This window comes from Cynoglossus semilaevis, chromosome 9, assembly GCF_000523025.1.
Source record: "Cynoglossus semilaevis isolate Cse_v1.0 chromosome 9, Cse_v1.0, whole genome shotgun sequence".
Lineage (NCBI taxonomy): Eukaryota > Metazoa > Chordata > Actinopteri > Pleuronectiformes > Cynoglossidae > Cynoglossus > Cynoglossus semilaevis.
Genome location: NC_024315.1, coordinates 7,481,353 through 7,501,610, shown reverse-complemented (window position 1 = coordinate 7,501,610; position 20,258 = coordinate 7,481,353). Strand labels below are relative to the sequence as shown.

General features: G+C 41.6%; 1 protein-coding gene across 15 annotated transcripts in view; it reads left to right on the top strand.

Annotated features, from left to right (window-relative positions):
* The window catches only part of apbb2b (amyloid beta (A4) precursor protein-binding, family B, member 2b), a 41,749-nt gene extending 21,514 nt beyond the window's left edge, over positions 1-20,235 (top strand). For 6 of the 15 annotated variants that reach the window (XM_025058333.1, XM_017035310.2, XM_008316932.3 and 3 more), the window contains 15 exons: positions 5,056-5,300; positions 5,801-5,932; positions 6,517-6,588; positions 7,307-7,357; positions 8,222-8,307; positions 8,901-8,958; positions 10,569-10,716; positions 11,209-11,335; positions 13,835-13,840; positions 14,109-14,223; positions 14,486-14,573; positions 15,354-15,437; positions 15,514-15,629; positions 16,130-16,309; positions 17,121-20,235. In XM_025058333.1, coding sequence (XP_024914101.1) covers positions 5,056-5,300; positions 5,801-5,932; positions 6,517-6,588; positions 7,307-7,357; positions 8,222-8,307; positions 8,901-8,958; positions 10,569-10,716; positions 11,209-11,335; positions 13,835-13,840; positions 14,109-14,223; positions 14,486-14,573; positions 15,354-15,437; positions 15,514-15,629; positions 16,130-16,309; positions 17,121-17,291 — 1,679 coding nt within the window. In that variant the 3' untranslated portion in view covers positions 17,292-20,235. The other 9 variants (XR_003050538.1, XM_017035315.2, XM_017035311.2 and 6 more) reach the window with 9 other exon arrangements.
* The last annotated feature ends 23 nt before the right edge of the window (positions 20,236-20,258 follow it).

Here is a 20,258-nt window from a genome sequence, read left to right as displayed (position 1 = left end):
TATTTTGCAAAACTGAAGGAAAAAAAAAAACTTCAAGCTGAGCTGTCAACTTTTATTTATCGTTTCTTTGATGAGAACTTTCTCTCCCTGCTGTGTTGAGCTGTTAGTCTTCTGGATGCTGATAACGTGTTTCTATTTAGGGCGACCTAGTGTGCTAGCATGTCTGTGAGTGTAAGTGAAACATGCAACAACATTCTCTGCCTCCACCAGTAAATCTCTGTCTGGGGCAGAAAGACCCCTGTGACCTCATGGCTGTTTGCCAGGCTAGAGCAGTGGCACAATGTTTTAAACTTAGCTCTGTTTATGGACAAATCTGTGTGTGTGTGTGTGTGTGTGTCTGATTTTACCATTTAAGCCAAACCCTAGTGTTTGAGATGTGTTGCTGCTTAGATGTTCTTTATCTGTGGCTCCTCTTATCTCTTTAGTCTGTGTTGTGTTACTGGAGCTGATAATGGAGACAGTAGCTGCTTTCAACAGTATTCAGCAGAAACACACACTTCACACACAACTATTTGAACTATTTTTTATGTTGGTGCAATTATATTTGGAACAACAAGCTCTGGTCATATCTAAATTGATGTCAATTAAGACAATTTTCTCAATTTGGCCTTAATATAAAAAGTAAAGTAATGCTTTTGCAGAAGCAATTGTCAATAAAGTAATTATGTTGAAAAACTTGTTGCACATTGACAGACGCTGTTGTCCTACAGTATAATTGGTCCTTGTATTCTTAAAATGTTCAGACGCAAAAACACTATTTCTGGCATCTAAAAATGTCCGGCATATTTAAAAAAAAAAAAACTGGTAATGTGTCCATTATCACATTTTACTGAAATATACCTTACATTTTACATGAAAAGTCAATGGAGTTATTTGTTACTGTGACTGCTATAGAGAAATAGAAAGATGAAAAACTCCTCATAAACAAAGACAACAGAGACAAAATTAGTCCACTTCCCACTCTGTTAATAAAATCACAGAAAATGGATGATAGAGAGTTAGATGCAACGAAGCCATTAGATGATCCAGACGGTGTTCACATCTGATTTTAGGTAAGAATTTGTCTTATATTCCACTGTTGGAGAACTTCTGTTCTGTCTTAAATGCCTCACCATTGGCTCGAAGTGTTCTCAGTTCTTTTCCGTTCCCCAGATTGCATCATAAAACATTAACTATTAATGCTACAGCATTGCAAACTATTGAAAGTCTACAACTCTCAGGTGTAGCGTTGTACTCTCCTAAACCGTATGGTTTCTGCAGTTCTGTCCAAATGTTTTTTTTAGGTCCTTTCTAAGTAAAGTGTTAAATGTACATCTTCAGTTGTAATCGAACCGTTCAAACACTTTCTTTGTAAATAAAATGAAACCCATCCATTTAGTTGACAACAGCCAACCACTGACATCACATCAGCTGTAAACAATCTTCTCAGGCTATAAGGATTGTGTTGTCGTTGTGGCTGCTTGACTCCTCTTACAGTACAATGCTTCTCTTGAAGTTCTCTGACTCACTTCCTTGAGATGAAGGTTCCAAACATCCGTCCGTTTCGCTTCTGTACAAGTATTTTGGGAGAATTCTTGTTGTTTTGTCTTTAATGCTCATGGGGCCATGTCTACAGCAGTGTATGTGGGGAAGTCCAGAAGTTTAAAAAAAAAAAAAAAAAAAAAATCTTCAACTTAACTTTATTAACGAAATCAAAGTAATGTTGACAATATTGTCGTTTACCGGCACTAATTTGTGGGACAACATATCGTCCAGCAAAATTTGTAATTGTCACAGGCCTACGTGTCTTTAGAACTTTCTGACCTGCCCCCGTATCATTCTGTCATTAAAGAACCTTGTTAAATTCAAGTCAGTGAATGTGTGGTGTTTATTAGTGGACGGTGAGGGACAAACAGCAGATATTACTGGCAACATAGTCTTTACTTAAGACATAGTCCTCAAAGGGTTTGCAGAGTCAATAATCGCAGCACTGGAATCTGTCCTCTTGGATTTATGGAAAGTGAACCCCTCATCTTCCCTGCTGCTGTGCCCACCTGTCTGCCTGGCTGTCTCATATTGACAAATCTGTGTCGTTTTCCCAGTGGACTGTCAGATTCCTCTGTAGATGTTGTGGTTAGAGGACTGGTATGACACTGCTTTCACACACAGGAGGCAAAACACACACATGCTGAGTTCAGGAAGGTCATTTTATGAGAATAGCAATGGTGTTACTTTCAGTGGTTGAATCAGTCACACGTGAAACTATGTTTTGTACGAGGACGACTTAAGGATGCTTAAAGATACAGCCCATATCTAGAAAGAAAGAAAAGGTTTCTAAAATTGCACAAAAATAGTACTGAAACCTTTATCAGACAAAGTATTAGAAATATGAGTGACAGACTAAATTGTGATTTGTGACACATAAGGACTCCAGATGGGTCTTTATTATAGTGTGAAGTCTGATATTGTCTTCTGTGGAGGAAATATCTTCCAAACCCTGATGTCCATTATCTTTAATACATTGAAAGCCACAGAGTCTGGACTTTCAGTCCAAAGCAGTATAGAACTAGGCAACGGGACTGATCCAGTTTCTAGAAGAAATGTCACCTTTTATCCAAAGGGCTTCTGACTGAAGAAGTGGCCTAGTTCTTGACTGTTTTTGACTAAAATTACCTGAATTATCCAAACAGATATTTTGTCTTTCTTCGATTCCAGATGAATTCTGGCTTAGACAACTTTTTTCATAAAAAAGTTGATTCACGACTTCCTCTTTGCGTGATGAAGTCTCAGAGAGCATTTTTCTCGCAATGACAGCTTGTGTTAATTGACAAAGAATTCCTGAAGCAGATGTAGCCATGTCTGTCAGAGGAGCGTGGAGGTTCCAAACGCAGTACCCAATTTAACCTGCCAATTGGACCTCCTATATGTCACTCATATATGTCTATATATGTAGACATATTTAGTCTTAAATCTCTAGATTGTGTGCTAACCTTTCTGTAAACGGGGTTTTTGTAGATGAAACATTTTTGTGAGTGAGTGCAGCATTGTTTTAGAATTGCTTAATTTAGGACCGGAAAGGACAGGCAGGCTTATCTGAGCTGCTGATGTTGTTGATGATTCAGATAAAGGAAGTTCAAGAGCATAGACGGCGACAAATGCTGCACAGCTGAAGGGGAGTTCAAGTCCCCTTCTTATCTTGGTGAATTCCATTTTTGGGCCTGATTTGTCATCTTCTAGTCAGGCTCCTAAATGCACTCATCTTTTTACGTAACTCTTCTGCTTCTGAGCCTTTATGTTTCTCTATATACCTCACTCTCCTCACCCTTTCTTCTCACCCTTTCTATTGCAGTTCCCCCTCTCTGTTCTCTGCTCCCTCTCTCACTCTCTCTCCCTCTCCTGCTCTCTCAGTCTTTCTGTCTGGGGGGGGGGTCTCTTTAGTTACAGTGTAAGGTGCAGCTGTATGAGAGGGCAGCTGGCTCACCATGATGGTGGGGAAAGACTACATGCTGGCCATTGTGATTGTCAATTACGAGGGTAGGTGCATTTGGCAGAAGAAACCGAGCTACAGTTGAAATCGGTGACTGCTTGTTGGTGTCTGTGTACATGCGGGTGTTTGCAGGCGGCTGTAGGCGAATGTGTGTCTCCGACAACAGAGGGACGAAGTTTGTGAGGCTGTCGTTCACAATAATATAACTTGTGCATGCTGCAGCTACGGTGGCTGTGTATGTGTGACGATGCCAGTCAGAGAGAATATGTGTATGTGTCAATGTTGTCACCTCCCCTCTCTGATCAACTCTGCTCTCTCTCACGGAGGTGCATGCTAATGTAGGCTATGACGGGCTAACTTTTATGGAGCTCTGCTCTGTCACATTACCATGACCTGCAGGAGCATAGCTGCTGTTATATTCTGTGACTGCATGATAAGACTTTCAGTTCCACATTTGTTTGAGGAGTGGGGGACACCGTAGCCCTCGGCCCGTGCAGCCACAGCCAGGCTGATAATCCTGTCTTTGGTCTCGTTTTCTGTGTTTTTCCACTTTAATCCACATACGGCGTTTCGTGGACTTGGTGCTGCTGCACATTCTGAGTCATCACCCTCCCTCTTTCCTCAGAGCAATCAGGTTCTCTCAGCTGTAGTTTTATTGCTCTGACCTATTTTATCGCTCATTGAAATACTGCAACTCCCAGAAGGCATTGCAAATTTGGTCTGAAGCAGACACTCGAGGCCTGTGGGGACATTTGCTCAGGCAAAGAAAGAAATGACACACAGTTTTTTTTGTGATTTCTATCTCGACATTTCAGTGTGTGTTGTGTATGTGTGTATGGCAAGACTGTATCTCAATTTAAGGCCGTGACTGACCAAGATGTCATGTTGACATATGGTGTGCTGCTGTGGTACAGCCCTGTGGCAGTTTCATCTCCATGGTCAGCAGTTTAGGCTTCTTTGTGCAACCACACACTCACACACACACGCACAAAACTCACACAGACAGACACAAACCATACTAGTTAACTAGTTGCTTAGAGTTATGAGCCTCTTCAAGCCTCTTCTTTAGGATCATCTGTACTCTGGTACTATATCAAGCACTCACAAGAAAGTTGTATTTGAAAAAATCCTTTCTCTGATATATTTCATTTTAATATGACTAATATGTTTTCAACTCACTTATATTGAGTGTTAACTATAAAAAAGTATTTTCCAATCGCTATTTGTTTTCCCTGGAATTTTGTAAATACCTTTGCAAAACCGACAAGTAGTGAGGAGGGGAGGCACCTTATGGTTGTCTTTTTTGCTGATTTATGTGTTTTACTTGGAAGTATACGAGTTGCATTCATGAGTGCAAGCAAATGTAAAAACAACAGTTGTTATCAGTAGAAAGTTCCAGCTTGTTATGCGACAACTGTAGCAGATGCTCATAATCCTTCTCAGCTGTTGATGTCGTCCAGTGTTTGAACAATAGAGGGTTTACAGAGGCCTGTGTTATCCTGTGGCAAAAAAAACAAAGTTTCACTTTCCAAAGATTTGTTTGCCTTATTTTGTTTACGTTTATGTCATTCCATGTGTTTGTTTCCCAGATATCTGGAGTGAGCAGTCGTTCCAGACAGACCCAGATCTTCCTCCAGGATGGAAGAAGATCACAGACATGGCTGGGATCTACTACTGGCACATTCCTACAGGTACCACCCAGTGGGAGAGGCCGGCCACCCGCCAAGCCCCCCCTGGACAACTGGAGTCGTTGACCCTGAGTGGCCACACAGCAACAGTACAACGCAAACAGTCTGTGGGCTCCCTCAGCCCCTCACCCACTCCTGACCTTGAGGTGAGCGAGCAGAGATTTCACTTTTTATCTGTGCTTTAACAGGCAGCTGTTTCCAGACCTTGGTTTCATAATTTTACTCAGTATTGATTTAAAACTGATTTAAATCAGCCCTAGGGCTGAAGTAAAAAATAAATGGCCTTTTTTTAAAAAAAAAAAAGGCATTTGTGAGGGAGTGCTGTTATTCACACACTGACTCTTCAATATTATAAAGTTGATTCATTAAATCTTCACAACAGCCATTTTGGGAAAATAACAAAAGCCAACCTGAAAGAAAACTCTAGCGCCATGACATTTGTTCCACATACTGTAGTGTTTGTGACACCTGTAAAAGACATTTCCTGATCTAAGAAGGAAATCCTGCAGGTGGAAACAATAGTTGAAGATAAAATGTTGGTCATGAGAATTCATTATCAAACAAGATGGCTGCAGATACGTACCATCAGTAAACATTGTTTTCTAACGACCAGACTTTTGTGTGTTTTGTGTGTTTGTAAAAGCAGTCTTGCCAGACAGAGCTTTTCTTCAGGGCATCCACACGTTCAGGCAGCACCACATCTGACAGTTCAGTGGAGCCTCTGTCTTCTCATGAGTCTGCTCTCCCCACGTGTGGATTTGTCAACAGTTGCTACTTTGTGAGTAACAAACACTCCTAGTTCCTGTGTTTAAGTGTCTTTGAACCTTTGCCTGTATTGTTTTCTGTACACAGAATAGACATATACTTAAAGGAAATGTCATTTTTTCTTCCATGTAGAATTTGTATTAATTTACAGTTGTCTGATGTTTTTTTTTTTTTTTTCTTCCATGTAGAATTTGTATTCATTTACATTTGTCTGATGTTTTTTTTTTTTTATTCTTGGGATCATTGAATGGAAGACTGGCATAAATATGCAGCACAGAGCCGGTCATCAATAATCCAGTCTTCTAAAAAAAAGATCTGCAGAAACACAGTTTCAATCAGGCAGAATGATGGAGAGAAATATGGGAGGAAGAGAGAGAGAGAGGGAGAGAGAGGGAGAGGAAAGACACTCATAGAGAGGAGTATGGTGTAGATAAGATATTGATCTGGTGAGAATGGACTGATGTTGACAGATACTGCAGATGTGCCAGAAGCTCCTACTGTCACATTCGTCTGGACCCACCTGACCTGCCGACTGCTGGAGGGCTGTGATGTCTTTTTTTTTTTTAATGATAATTCTCTCCCTGTTTCTGTCTTCAGCCTCGTTCCACTGCTGTACAGGGGGCGTCTGATCAAGAGTCATGCTCTCAGCATCAGGACAATGAGGACAAGGTCAGGGGGCGTTCAACACAACACCCATGTCACTCAGTAAACATTCATTTGAAGATACAGTATATTCTAGTCTAAATGAATATGCACTGTGTTTAGGTTAAAGTGGAGGGAGAGTGTCTGTGTGCATATTTATGTGTAATACTGTGTATTTTACATAGGGTCTGGTCAGTATTTAAACAGTTGAATGTGTTGTTTTGGCTCTGAATGTTTCAGTAAATTTAAAGTAAAAGAGATCTGGTCTGCACCAACATGGACAGCATCACTGAAGTCTGTCTGCATTTTTCACCTACATCAACTACTAGTAGTAAAATTCTTTATAATAATAATATTTTTGTCTTTACAGTTTATCCCAGTCACAGTATTCATTCATATTTACCTCATGTATTCCCAGCATTGGAAGTTGTCAGGTCACAGTGTATAAACAACACATTGCTGTTTAAATACTGCAGTATCTGGTTTGTGTTTTTGACTTACTTTGTATACTTTTACTAATACATATTCAGTTTCCTGTGTGTAGTGAAAGGACAGTCCAGTTGGAGCACTACATGTCAGAAAAAGCATTTTTCATGGAACTGTGAAACATGTTTCTGTTTTGTTCTTGACTGAGTGTGGAGTGAGCCTGTTGGCTAAGAGTCCTGCTCTGTCTTTGTTCTCCCTTCAAACCCCAGACCTCACCACTCTGTGTGTGTGTGTGTTTGTATTTTAACACTGTATATAGAAACAGGTGTGGAGTGATTTTGGCGGAAAGATTGATAGTGAGGTGTGGAAGGCAAGTACAATGCTCTCCGAGTCACCGAGTCTCATACAAGCACACTGTCGCCCCCAGTTTTTGATCGTGTGCATTAACGCATCGTGCCTACAGAAATCCGCTGCCTGTGCAAACGCATGTGTGGCTGCTGCTTGGACATAGATGCACAGTAACCGCACTTTAAACAGCACATGTTTCTTGCCTGATAAATTTGACCATCTGTGTTGTGGCTGCAGAGACAAATACTCATCAGGTTGTTTACTCTCTTTACTCATCTGGCTCAAATATTGTCATCTTTCCTGCTGGCGCAGATTAAGACACACAATTGTGTGCATACGTCGTGTCAGCTTCCTGTCCTTGATGCAGCATGCCTCATTACACATAACACTACAGCGCCTTTTCTTCATTCCAGCAAAGGGGGAAACCTGCCCTCACTTGGATGCATGCTGACATAAACTGTGGGGTCTTATTGTTTACATGTGTTCTCTGCAAATGTTTTGTTTTTGTGTAGCCCCCTCCCCACATGCCCTGTAACCAAAAAATGGAATGTAATGCTGTATTTGGCTCTGAAAACTGTTGTTTCAACAGATTCTTTAAGACTTCAGAATAGCGTTTTTATTCTAACACTGTAACAATAAAAGCTGCCAATTGAATTAATTTTAATTTAAATTAACTTAAATTTCTCTTAGACTTAGTTAAAGAAATTTTAGAGAAGGAAAGAAAGAAACATTTTACAGAAACCTCAGCAAACTCTTATTCAGTTCATAACACACAGTCACTCTCAGAGCCAGCATAAATACAGGCATGTGAAGGGGCATTGAGGTAGGGGCTGTGGGGGTAATTTAGCTTCAGTCTTACACTAATTATACCACCCATGTGCACCAGGATCTACAGGCAGCCACAGTGAACCCTGACCCCAGTCTGAAGGAGTTTGAAGGTGCTACGCTGCGATATGCATCACTCAAGCTAAGGTAAATCTCCAGAACGTACACATGTGAGCACTTACAGCACACTTCTGTCCACTTAGGTTTTTTTCTCTAATCTCGTGTTTAATCTGTGTGAGAGTTCATTCAGGTCAGACAAAGCAGGAAGTAGATTATTTTACACAGGAAATGACTTCCCGGTCAACTATTAGTGTAATGACTGCCGAGCACTGGGAAGGATACACACAGGACATGACACGGTTATTGTTTGGGCCCAAACCTTTACATCGTATTGTTGTTTGCATTTTTTTTTACATCAGATCAGGAAGAAAAGATGAGCAAAGCTTGAAATGTATTACTGTAAAAATCAAAATGTAAACATATCCAGACTGATCATATTATGTCTGCAGAGATGAATTGGAGGTATCATCATGTCAGTATCACTAGACAGAATATGAGTCCAGCTGTTAATCACATGACCGTCAAAGGAGGTTTTATATACAGTATGTAAACTGCCCCGCGTTCTATTTAAGGTTTTAGAGAAAACAATAGTTGCAAGTGTAACAATGTCACAATACTTTATTGTATATGACTATATGACTGTCGACATAAGTTGCCATTAAACCTCCTTCCTTTTCCAGAAACCATCCAGCAGCAGAGGAGGAGTCCAGTACCATCAACAGTGACCCTGAAACAAAGGTACAGTCTTTTTTCTTCAGCTTAATTTGATGTAAAAAAAGTAAATGTTATGTGTTGTCTTTCCACCTCGGTCCATGTCGTTCACCACCTAGAAGCACATATTTGTCCAAAAAAGTCTCACAGCCGCGTCCACCAAAGGTCTGTCTGCCTGTTCTGTTTATGTCGTCGTTCTGTTTGTTTGCTTGTTTTTACGAGGTCATTATGACGTCCGTGTTGCACTGGGGTGGAGAGACTACAGCCCAACATTACCCCCTAGTGTTGAGACCGAATAAGTACAGTTTCTCTTTGCAGGCTGCGGAAACGAGTGTTAGTTTTATTGGAAATTCAAATTTAATTTAGAGTCAAATGGGACGTTTGGGGGAAAAAAAAGTAACCACAGATCGATTTTGAAAAAAAAAAAAGCAACCACAGATCGATTTTTGTGAGAATGTTACTGAGGATAACACAGTGTCAGATGGACTGACTTCCACATCAGAGGTCATTACATTCATTCAAAATGACTAGGATGCTGAAGAGGAAAAAAAAGTCCTTCTCTAATCAGAGTCTTCCTCACAGAGGGCTGAATGGACCTGAAGTGTTGCAGCGCTGAGCTGGATGACGTGTCTCTCCTCGGCCTGTCTTCTGTCTTTTCACCCCTCTGTTTTCTGGTCTCGCAGAAACTCACACTGACACCAAAGTGACACTGTGATGAAAACCAGACACAAAACCCAGACCTACAATCAGAGCATCTGGTCCCGTGGCACACACTGTCTCACACGCACAAACACACACAGACATAAACAGCTCACTGCTGCATCATCAGGAAAAAACATTCTTCATTGAAATTCATTAACTTAAACTTAAAGGTTCATGTCAAATACTAATATATGTATAATATATTTAATGTTTATCTCATCTTTTTGTGATTCAGAAAATATGCATTTGCATCATGCCATTCATTTTTAACAATTCAAGCGTAACCAGGAAAGGTTAATTCATGCCAGTGGTTCCCACAGTGTGAGGCAGACCTGCACAGCAGGTCAAATTAATTTGATTTTTACATTCATGCCAGTGGTTCCCACAGTGACAGCAGGTCAAATTAATTTGATTTTTAATTTTTGTTGTTGTTGTTTTGTTTTTTTTTCTCAGTTAGAGTCAGATGATTTGTTAATTCTGTTTTTAGGAATTACCGTGCTTTAAATAAACTGCAGGGGGCGCTGCAGTTTGTGAAACAGATTTTTACTGTATACCTAAATTAAAAATCACAACTAATTGGGGTTGTTTTAACCCCAGAGGACCAGATGGTGTTGACCACAGGAGGACCTTATGAGGGTGAAGTTATCCTTCTAAATGGGAACGATCTAAAAAAAAAAAAAAATCATCACACACTGAGCTGTTTGTGTTTCCTTGTCTTACCTCTTGACTCCTAATCATTTCCTTAATGATCATTGTGCAGACAAGAACATCTGTTCTCTGTTCTTCCTTTGTCCTTATGTCTCAACATGTCTGGCCTGTTGGGTGGAACCCAAAAATCTGGGGAAAACAAAAGCATATATTAATGTGTGGTGTGAAGTACATGGCAGCTACAGTTACACCTTCTCCTCTCTCCTCCCGGTCTTCGTCTCCTTCAGTGTTTTGCCGTGCGCTCTCTTGGATGGGTGGAGATGGCCGAGGACGACCTGGCTCCAGGGAAGAGCAGTGTCGCTGTGAACAACTGCATCAGGCAGCTGTCCTACTGCAAGAATGACATCAGAGACACGGTTGGCATCTGGGGAGAGGTGAGAGAGCAGGAGTTGTGGAGCAGAATGTAGACTGGACAGGATCTGGAGTGAAAGGATTTAAAAGAACTCAGGACTGAACATTTTTTACTTGTCAGTAGCCAGAGCAACAATCTCCTAAAATGTATGTCAGGAAAGAAGGGAAGGGAAAAGAGGGCAAAGTCCTTACCCAGAGTGGTGGTGTTAAATGTGAAGTGACAAGAACAGAGAAAGGCACAACCTTATTTCTATTTCCAGTATCCTCTCGTCTCTTGCCCCCACTTTTGAAAGTATAATAATTTATTTATAGGCCTTTGAAGGCTAAGGACACACGCGCACACACATCTTTTCTCACAATGTTATACACATAAATATAAATATATACAGTTCATTTAATACAAGCATGAAAAAGCTCCTGACCTTTAAAGGATTTTGTATTTTCTAATATTTTCAAGAACCAAATATGAACATGAATGAGTGTGTGTGTTTGTGTGTTTTTGTGTGTGCTTTAAATATAAAGACATGTATCTGGTACTGGAAAATAATATGCTGAACCTAGTTGACCCCATGGACCGCAGCGTGCTTCATTCTCAGCCCATTGCAAGTATCAGAGTCTGGGGCGTTGGCCGAGACAATGGCAGGTTAGTCTTCACAGCGCGGCGGTTGTTTTTTTTTTTAAATACGATGTTTTGTTGTTCTTTTTGCGCGTACAGTCCCTTTAATATATATTTTTTTTCCACTCTGAACGCTCACCATCATATGTCACTATTTCTCCCACACCGGACCCTTAGGTTTTGAATTATTTATGTATTAGATCACTGACTGGTGTAAATTAAGTCAATGATGCATCACACAAAAGGTCAGGGTAGCAACAGCAGATGGGTAGTGTGGCGGCCCGACATCAGAGAAGAGTAAATGATTGATGACGAAGGGATGCTATTGAAAGATTAATTCATCAGGACAAAAGCAAGCCTGAGCGGGAGAACGGCCTCTTCTTTCACTTCCCATCCAGCATTATCTCACTTTCACCTCAGCTTAGCTCAGCACATCCAGGTTCTTCAAAGGGAAATGTACACACAGCAGTAAAATGTCACTCTGCTGGGCTGCTGTCATGCTTCACACCTTTCACAGTTGGAATCATAAATGGTAATAAAAAATAAATAAAAAAAGGTTAGTGTAAAGATTGGAAGTATTCTAAACGTGTTGTTCCCTGGCCACCAGTGGAGGGCGCCCTGCACTGCTGCAGGACATATAATGGGATCCTCAAAGTAGGTTATGAGGCAGAGCCAGGTGATGTGGACTGGACTGGTGGGTAGAGGAAACTGCTGTAGAATGGGGGCTCACACACACACACACACACACACACACCAGTGCACTGAGGAGAGGATGCAGTGTTAAAGCCGTTGGTATGCAGACCTGCAGGGATGTGTTCCCTCATCTGTCATTCACTCAAAAACAAATACATGCAGTGTTGTCTCTGAACCTGGTCTCACTGTTCTGTCTGAGTAATGTGTATTTTATCAGTGTGTAACCTTTACTTCTACAATCTGCATTTATCCGGAAAGTGAGAGCACGGGGAATACCGAAGCTGCAGCACAGGGAAGAGAAGGAGGAGGAGGAGGAGGAGGAGCAGGGAAAAGCAGAAAAACGGTGGGATGAGGGAGGGGGACATCGAGAATGAAAGGGAGAGGCATGGTTGGTTCTCCGAGAGTGTGGAGCAGACAGGTTGAGGAGTGTGTTCCTGTGTGCCAAATGTAGAAGAACAGATTGTGTACGTGTCAGAAGACGCTCCACGTTGAGCAGCGTTCATCTGCCGGGGCAGAGAGAGAGAAAAAAAATCCTGTGTGAGTACGTTTCAGTATTTTTGTTCCTCATTCTGGAACCTCGCTTGTGTTTTTTTCTTTCTTAAAACGGGGAAACGTGAAAACGAAGGATTCGTGAATGAGATTGATGAGGCTGTGGTGGGAGGTGCTGCTGAGCAGGTAGTTTGCAGCTACCCTGAGATGCGTGTGTGCGTGAGGGAAAAACTTAGATGTGTGTTTATTTATGATGGTTTGCCCAAGAGAAAACAAATAGAATGATGAAGAATTTGTTGCCAACAGTGTGAGTGTTTCAGGGGAGGAGAAAAGGTCGTTTGAACTCAGAGAAGCAGTGAAGAGTCACAGCAGTTCAGCAGCAGCAGCCTGTAGTTGTAAAACATTTCTGTCGTCACGTTGATGTGCTGCCAAAATGAGTTTCTTTTTTGCCGTTGTTATTGAACTGTTTTGATTGTTCATGCATCAAAGTAATTAAAAAATACTGCAACTTCACGTTCATAATATTGTTATTGAAATTGAGTTACAGATCTGCGACGGTCGACGTCAACTGGGTCTTAATATTCAGTAGAGCTGCAGTGATTTTTGACGGAAATCAATTGTTACTCAACCAAACAACCAATCAATTAATCATGAAAAGAAAACAAATCATGGTGTCATATTGCTGTCATTCTCCTCTCTGGGTTGCACAGCTTTGTGGATCCAGCTGGGCCACAGGGGGCAGTGGTCTCCCCATGAGTCACACAACTCATTAGCACTTTACACATCACAGATTAGATATTCCATGAGCCTGCTTGACATTTTGAGTGCAGCCACCTGCTGATAAGATCACATCCTGGATGAGGTATCACTCGCGCGTCCTTTTCTTTTTTTTTTCTCTCTGCAGCTTTTATCTTCTCCGTTACCATTTTATTTCTGCTCACTTTTAAACTTTAGCGGTTTCAGGCTCAGATTTGTTTAGGGAAACATTGCTAACCCTCAGCTCTTAAAAGGACGATGCACCTAAAGAATAAACAACGCGACTATTCCTTTTCTCTATTCCTCTTTGTTTCCAATGTCGTTCCTTTCCACACTTTACAAATTTGACTCCAAGGTTAACTATGCATTAAACCTCCCTGCAGGGCCGCTGTGACCTGACTGACGGCAATTTAATTCACATGCACGTGTACTTAAGGAAACGGTCAATGAAATCAATATGGCAGGTTATTTCTTTAATGTATGTCAATGGGTCAGCATGGCCCTTCTCTGCATTTGGGGTTTGAATTTTTTTTTTTTTCATTTATTCCACTAACTCTGCCTTTCTTCCCTTTGCTTCCTCGGACTCAGAGAGAGGTAACATTTTCTCCTGTCTTTGTTCATTCTAACAGTGGCTGAAGTCCTGTATTACATATGCACTCTGTTAGAGATGAACTCAATGAAGGTCATTCTCTCTGTGTAGTGAAAACTTCTTGTTTATGGTCTGTGCTCTGAACAACCAAACTTACACCAGCAATAAACCAAACCAGCACCAGCGTTTGTCTTGCAAAAGAAAATAAAGTCATCCAGAAAAACCTTCTTCCATTATTCACCGTGGTCACTCTCGTTTTCCCGGTTTTCTCAGGGACTTTGCGTATGTGGCCAGGGATAAAAACACCCGGATCCTGAAATGTCATGTGTTCCGCTGTGACACTCCAGCCAAAGCCATCGCCACAAGCCTGCATGAGATCTGCTCCCGGGTGAGTGTTTGAGCCGGAAGACGGAGGATGTGAACCTGAGGCCACAGTTGACTCAGAATTAATGTTAATGTGATTTTCTGGAAGATTTTCTCTGTAGTTAATTGAAAAATGGCAGGAGGTAAAACATGCTTCTGATTATTGCCCTGATATTTCCAATAGCATGTCTTAAGGGTGAGATGACTAAAGAGTTAGAATATAATTTCTCTGTTGTCTGTTTTATGTGTGATTCTCTCTTAATCTTTTCCTTTTTCTCGTCCTCCAGATAATGACAGAGAGAAAGAATGCCAAAGCCATGGCAGGAGGCTCCCTCCAGAGCAGGATGCAGGCAGGACTAGATCTTCCTTTACAAGGTAGGCTTCGCTTATATATTAAGTCATATATAATTCATATTATATATATAGTAGTAATTAGTAGTTAGTAACAAGTTATCAATCGTGCTGTTTTACATTTATCCTAATTATAACAAATTAGCATCAATAGCCTGAAGACAGTTTGATAAATATTCATAAAAATTATTAAAGATGATTTATGTCTTTTTGACAGTGAGATTTTAATTAATATTTTTTTAATTGTCTTTAAACTGGGTGGTAAACGTGTTCTGGCATTTAGTTGTCATTCTGCCAAAAAAAAAAAAACAAAACAAAGGATGAGGATTTTATTTAATTATTTGTTTATTTAAATTAGAGCCTAATATATTGACGTCATATATGCAGCAGCCTCCTGCCTGGTCTGAGGTTCTGTGTTTTTACACTGACTTCACAGAATTCTCATCTTTCTTGTATCTTCAGGAGGAAAAAAACATCACTGCAGATGATTAAATATGTATTGTGTTTTTGTTTTCAGTCCATACTGGGCTTTTCGTAAACTTCCTCCTTGTCACTTTGTCAAAGGAACAGAAGAAAAACACTGCTTTTTATTATTTATATCAACAGGGTAAAGGGGAATGTTAAAAGAAAATTTAATTCTGTTTTTAAGTGAGTATAAATGAATTCACACATCATGTTCATCTTTCCTTGGGGAATGATGCTAAGAACCTGCTCACTTATCAAGATAAAAAGCAGTGAACCGTATTATAAATGAGTGAGTGTTTTAGTTTGTAGTCAACTATTCAGTCTCTGCCTTCTCCCCAGCAGAGTTTCCCACACCAAAGACGGAGCTGGTTCAGAAGTTCCAGGTCCTCTACCTCGGCATGATGCCTGTGGCCAGGCCAATAGGTCAGTGGACACACAGTCACACTGATGCCGTTCAGAACTCATCCTTATTAAATAACAGAACTGTCCTCTTGTTTAGGTATGGATATACTGAACGGAGCCATCGAGAGTCTGATTGGTTCCTCCAACAGAGAAGACTGGACTCCAGTGGCTCTGAATGTGGCCGATGCTACTGTCACCATCAGCAAAGACAAGGTCAGACTCACTCGTACTGACAGCTGCGTTTTCCCTAAATTGTTCTTCATCAACACAAATGTTGATGTTGCACAAACTGAAACAGCCATAAACAGACTGTTGTCACATTAGTGTAACTGTTTATTGATGTAAACAGAGACAACTCCACCAGACAACTGACTTCTGTCAGTGTTCACCACCGTCTCTTTGTTTGAACTGTTGGATTTATACATACGGTGAAAACAAAGTGACACATTTCACTGACAGATGTTAAAATCTGCCACTGAGTGGATAAATAAATAACTGTTCATGTTTCGCTGCTGTTCCACCGTGCAGATGACTTCAAAGAACCTCCTTCTCCTCTAGGATTTAAATTAGTGATGGATTTCAGCTTGAGCCTGAAGCGATTTACAACACTGTTGCCATGGATCTGTTTGTTATTAGACTCTGTTTATTCATATAATAAAAAAAGAATTGACTGACATCGAACTGACAACGTTTGATTTCTGATGGTCGACCAGGACGAAGCTGAAGTGCTGGTGGAGTGTCGCGTCCGCTTCTTGTCGTTCATGGGTGTGGGACGGGATGTCCACACGTTTGCCTTCATCATGGACATCGGCAGCCAACACTTTGACTGTCATGTCTTCTGGTGTGACCCCAACGCTGGAAATGTGTCTGAGGCCGTTCAGGCTGCTTGTATGGTGAGTCTGTGGAAACCAGCTCCACTAGTACTGAGTCTGACTGTACTACAGCCTCAGCCTGGTGTCAGTCTGACTGTACTACAGCCTCAGCCTGGTGTCAGTCTGACTGTACTACAGCCTCAGCCTGGTGTCAGTCTGACTGTACTACAGCCTCAGCCTGGTGTCAGTCTGACTGTACTGCAGCCTCAGCCTGGTGTCAGTCTGACTGTACTACAGTCAGTTCAAGACTCCTGTTGTGGTAAATGACAGCGGACCTGTAATAATCCTAGTTTTGTCATAGTGATGATGTCATCAACCCTGTTTGTTCCTCTGCTCCTCATTTATAGTCTAGTTTGTCTTATTATTGTCTTTGTTTTATTATATTGAGTTTTCACTCAAAGCTTTTTTCCGGTGCTTTAAAAATTTTTACCACCAGGAGGTCGTTCACTCAGATGTTTGATAAGCTCTATACTCTATGAACTCAGATGTTTGAGATGAAATCAAGGTTGTTGTTGTTTTTTTTTTTTTAGAAAAACTCTTTAAAGGCATTAACTATCGCTGTTGATTCCCACTGATCAGTGGAGGCTTTCCTTTGTCTGTGTGTGACTCACAAAACATAGGTCCAATGCTGGTGAAAATATTGATCCATATTATGATCTCACACACACACACACACACACACACACACACACAGTAAAACTGACCCACGCTGACAGGAATCATCAGTCATTAATATTGATCACAGTGAGACGACTGCACCCAAACCCACCCTAGCTTTGACACTCTCTCTCTCTCTCTCTCTCTCTGTCTGTCTGTTGTCTCTCTCTCTCAGCTGCGGTATCAGAAGTGTTTGGTGGCTCGTCCTCCTTCTCAGAAGGCCAGCGGCTCGTCACCTCCTGGCGACTCGGTGTCCCGTCGGGTGTCCACCAGTGTGAAGAGAGGAGTCCTGTCGCTCATCGACACCCTCAAACAGAAGAAGCCCGTCACTGAGTCGCCGCAGTAACCGCGGTAAAACACTGACATCAACCGCCCGCCACAGCTCACCCCCCCATCCCCTCCCTTTGTCACCATGGTAATAAACTGCATCGTTGCCGCAACCTGAACAACAGCAACAGTCTACGGTTGGAGGGAAACCCCTCAACACTTCCTTCACCTCCAGGGTTTTCACACCTGTCCAGCAGCGACTCATGTTGAGCAGCGTAAAAACCCAGAAGAACGAGCGTGAGAACCATCGAACGGAGGTTGATGAAGACGTTGATGTGCACAGACGTCGCTCTCAGCTTCGATGAGGAGTGAGGAAGAAGAGTGCTCTTCAAAAAAAAAAAGGAAAAAAAGATGAGGACGCTCCATCGCTTCCCAAACCACTGACTCCTTCATGCTGTGACTGTAGCTGTGTCCGTGTCTGTGTCTGTGCTGCCAGCATGACATCACACACCTGGCCTCACTGCCCTCTCTGTCCTGTCTGTCTGCTGGCTTTTTTTCTTCTGTCTTTCTTCTTCTTCTTTGTTTTTTTACAGTAGGCCGTAACAGAAGGGGAATGGAGCGAGCACATGATGGGATTCTCTTATCCGCCTGTAGTGGACAGTAGAGAGAGAGTGACACTGCTGACCCTGCATGGACTTTCATAGAAGAAGTGAATCACTCTGGTGACAGTGTGAAAACTCTAATGCTGCTGGCCGAAAGTGAAGTGGTGAGAAAACGTCTTCTTATCGTATCGTTTTGCCTCAAACATACAAGAATCAGCCGAGTCTGTCCGAACGATCGGTGACCTTTCACCTGAAAAAAAAAAACCAACAGAGGATGAGGAGACACAGAGATGAAGACTCGATGAACAGTGTGTCCTGTGCTGTCGTGTCGTCTGGTGAACAGCGTCTGAGACGTCAGCCTGCTGCCACTTCTCTTTGATCCACAGTCTGGAGGAAATTGGACCTGGAACCCCACCTGGGTGTTGCTTCTCTGAGACGTCATGTCCACTAATAAAGTGGGCTCTGCCACAGGAGGAAAAGCAGAACAGGAGGAATGTGCTGTTTTTCTACCTGACTCTGGTTCCTGACGGAGTTCTCTGAAACTGTGAGCAGGTGAGATGAAGGAAACCTTTCATCTCCAGACTTTTCACCTCGTCAGACGTGTCGACTCGGATCAGCAGGTCCTTCCTGGGCTGATGATGATCCGTCTCCAGGTTTCTGTTCACTTGAATGCCTTCTATTTAGTTTTTTTATTTGATTGCCTGTTCAGTTACTGAATGGATTCTTTCAACAGGATCAAATCAGGTCTTTCTGACACAGATCTAATCTGCTCACTGTCGAGCTTCCGGTTTATTCTGAGGTCTCTCCGTTAATGCCTGTCAGGCTTCAGCGCTCTTCACATCAACAACAGCTTAAACAGCTGAAAATGAAAACACAGTCTGAGTCGAGGTCCAAACAGGAATCACTTTTATTAATTATATGTTGACGATGCTTTAAACAGAAATATTTGAATTAAACCGTCAGCGACAATGACACAAAAAACACACTGCGTTTACCTCTCGAGGCACGACAAATATTTGATTTTATTAAATTAGTCATCATCCAGTCCAACATGTGGGAATGTGAAAGCCCCAAAATCTTGACAAACTACATTTCAAATGTATTCAACTAACACAAAGTAACGTCAAATTATATCGATAACATTTGAAAACAAAGTTCAAAAAGAGAAAACAAAAGTGCAGTTGCGACATCATCACTTGAAAATTGGACCACTGCGTTTAACCCATTCAGGTTATGGGAGCCCATACTATAGACTTTAATTTTAAGACAATTTTCCCACAATCCTCTTTTCTCTTGTCTGTCTTCGGCCACTTTTACTCTAATGGTCTCTGGTTATGGACCCTGGTCTGGAGGTCAAAGGTTCTGTCGGGGTTTAGATGATGTGAGAGCTCCGTCTTATATTGTTTTACAGATTGTTCAGATACAGTGTTGAGGAGGAGAAGCCTGACAGATGGAATGACAGGGATGTAGTAAAATGCCGGAGAGTTCCAACTAAAATCTGCCTTCACAGTGAACACCGTGTAATGAAAAACAAATGAAGGAACCAGGAAAGTCGTGGAGGTTCTATAGGACAAACGCAGACACATCGCTTTCTCTTTGTCACGTACAAATGTGAACGACATGACGGCCATTTCTCGTGGACGTATTTCCTCTGCTCACCGTAACGTCTGCCATTATTCATCGTTATAAGCTATGTTTTTTTAACTATTATTATTATTATTATTATTATTCATTTTTGAATGTTTTCTATCGCTTTTGTTTAAATGAAATGCGTTTTTCTTTCACCAAATGGCCAAAGTGTAAAATACAGATATACATTGTTGTAAATATGAAAAATAACAGAGCAAATAATGAGAGCGAGTCGGGAGTTTGGAAGGTTTTCACCGTTGTCCATTAGGTTGATAGTGAATTTAACTGAGCAATTATCTATGCATTCTTTCGATCTCCACAAAGGGAAAGTCCTGACAGCCTTGCATGCCCTGGGACGGTTGAGAGAGCGACTGTATGTACGTAACAGAAATATTTTTATTTTATTTATTCTATTTTATAAAGGTATATAACTGATTTTATTAGTTGGGGCAAGTGAAGTCTCATGACTCGGTGTTCGTCGTCTCAGTCCCTGGTGAAACCACAACGCTACAACAAGCTTCGCTTCGCAGCAAACTGCAAGAAAAAGGAACAAAATCTCCACTCAGAGCTGGAGGTCCACTGCTGCAGGAGGGAGGAAGGAGGTGAGGATGATGATGATGAGGAGGAGGACAGAAGTGGACCTTCAGCGTCTCTGACGAGTTCACACATAAACACACACAGCTCACACTCCAGTTCCCACAAATGGATGTGTCGGCTTCTGTTTGCCACTCACGGGTTTGTACACTTTACCAATGTAACCAATTGTGAGAATAAACAGCATTATAAAACACACTTGACTTCTGGGTATCTGTCTG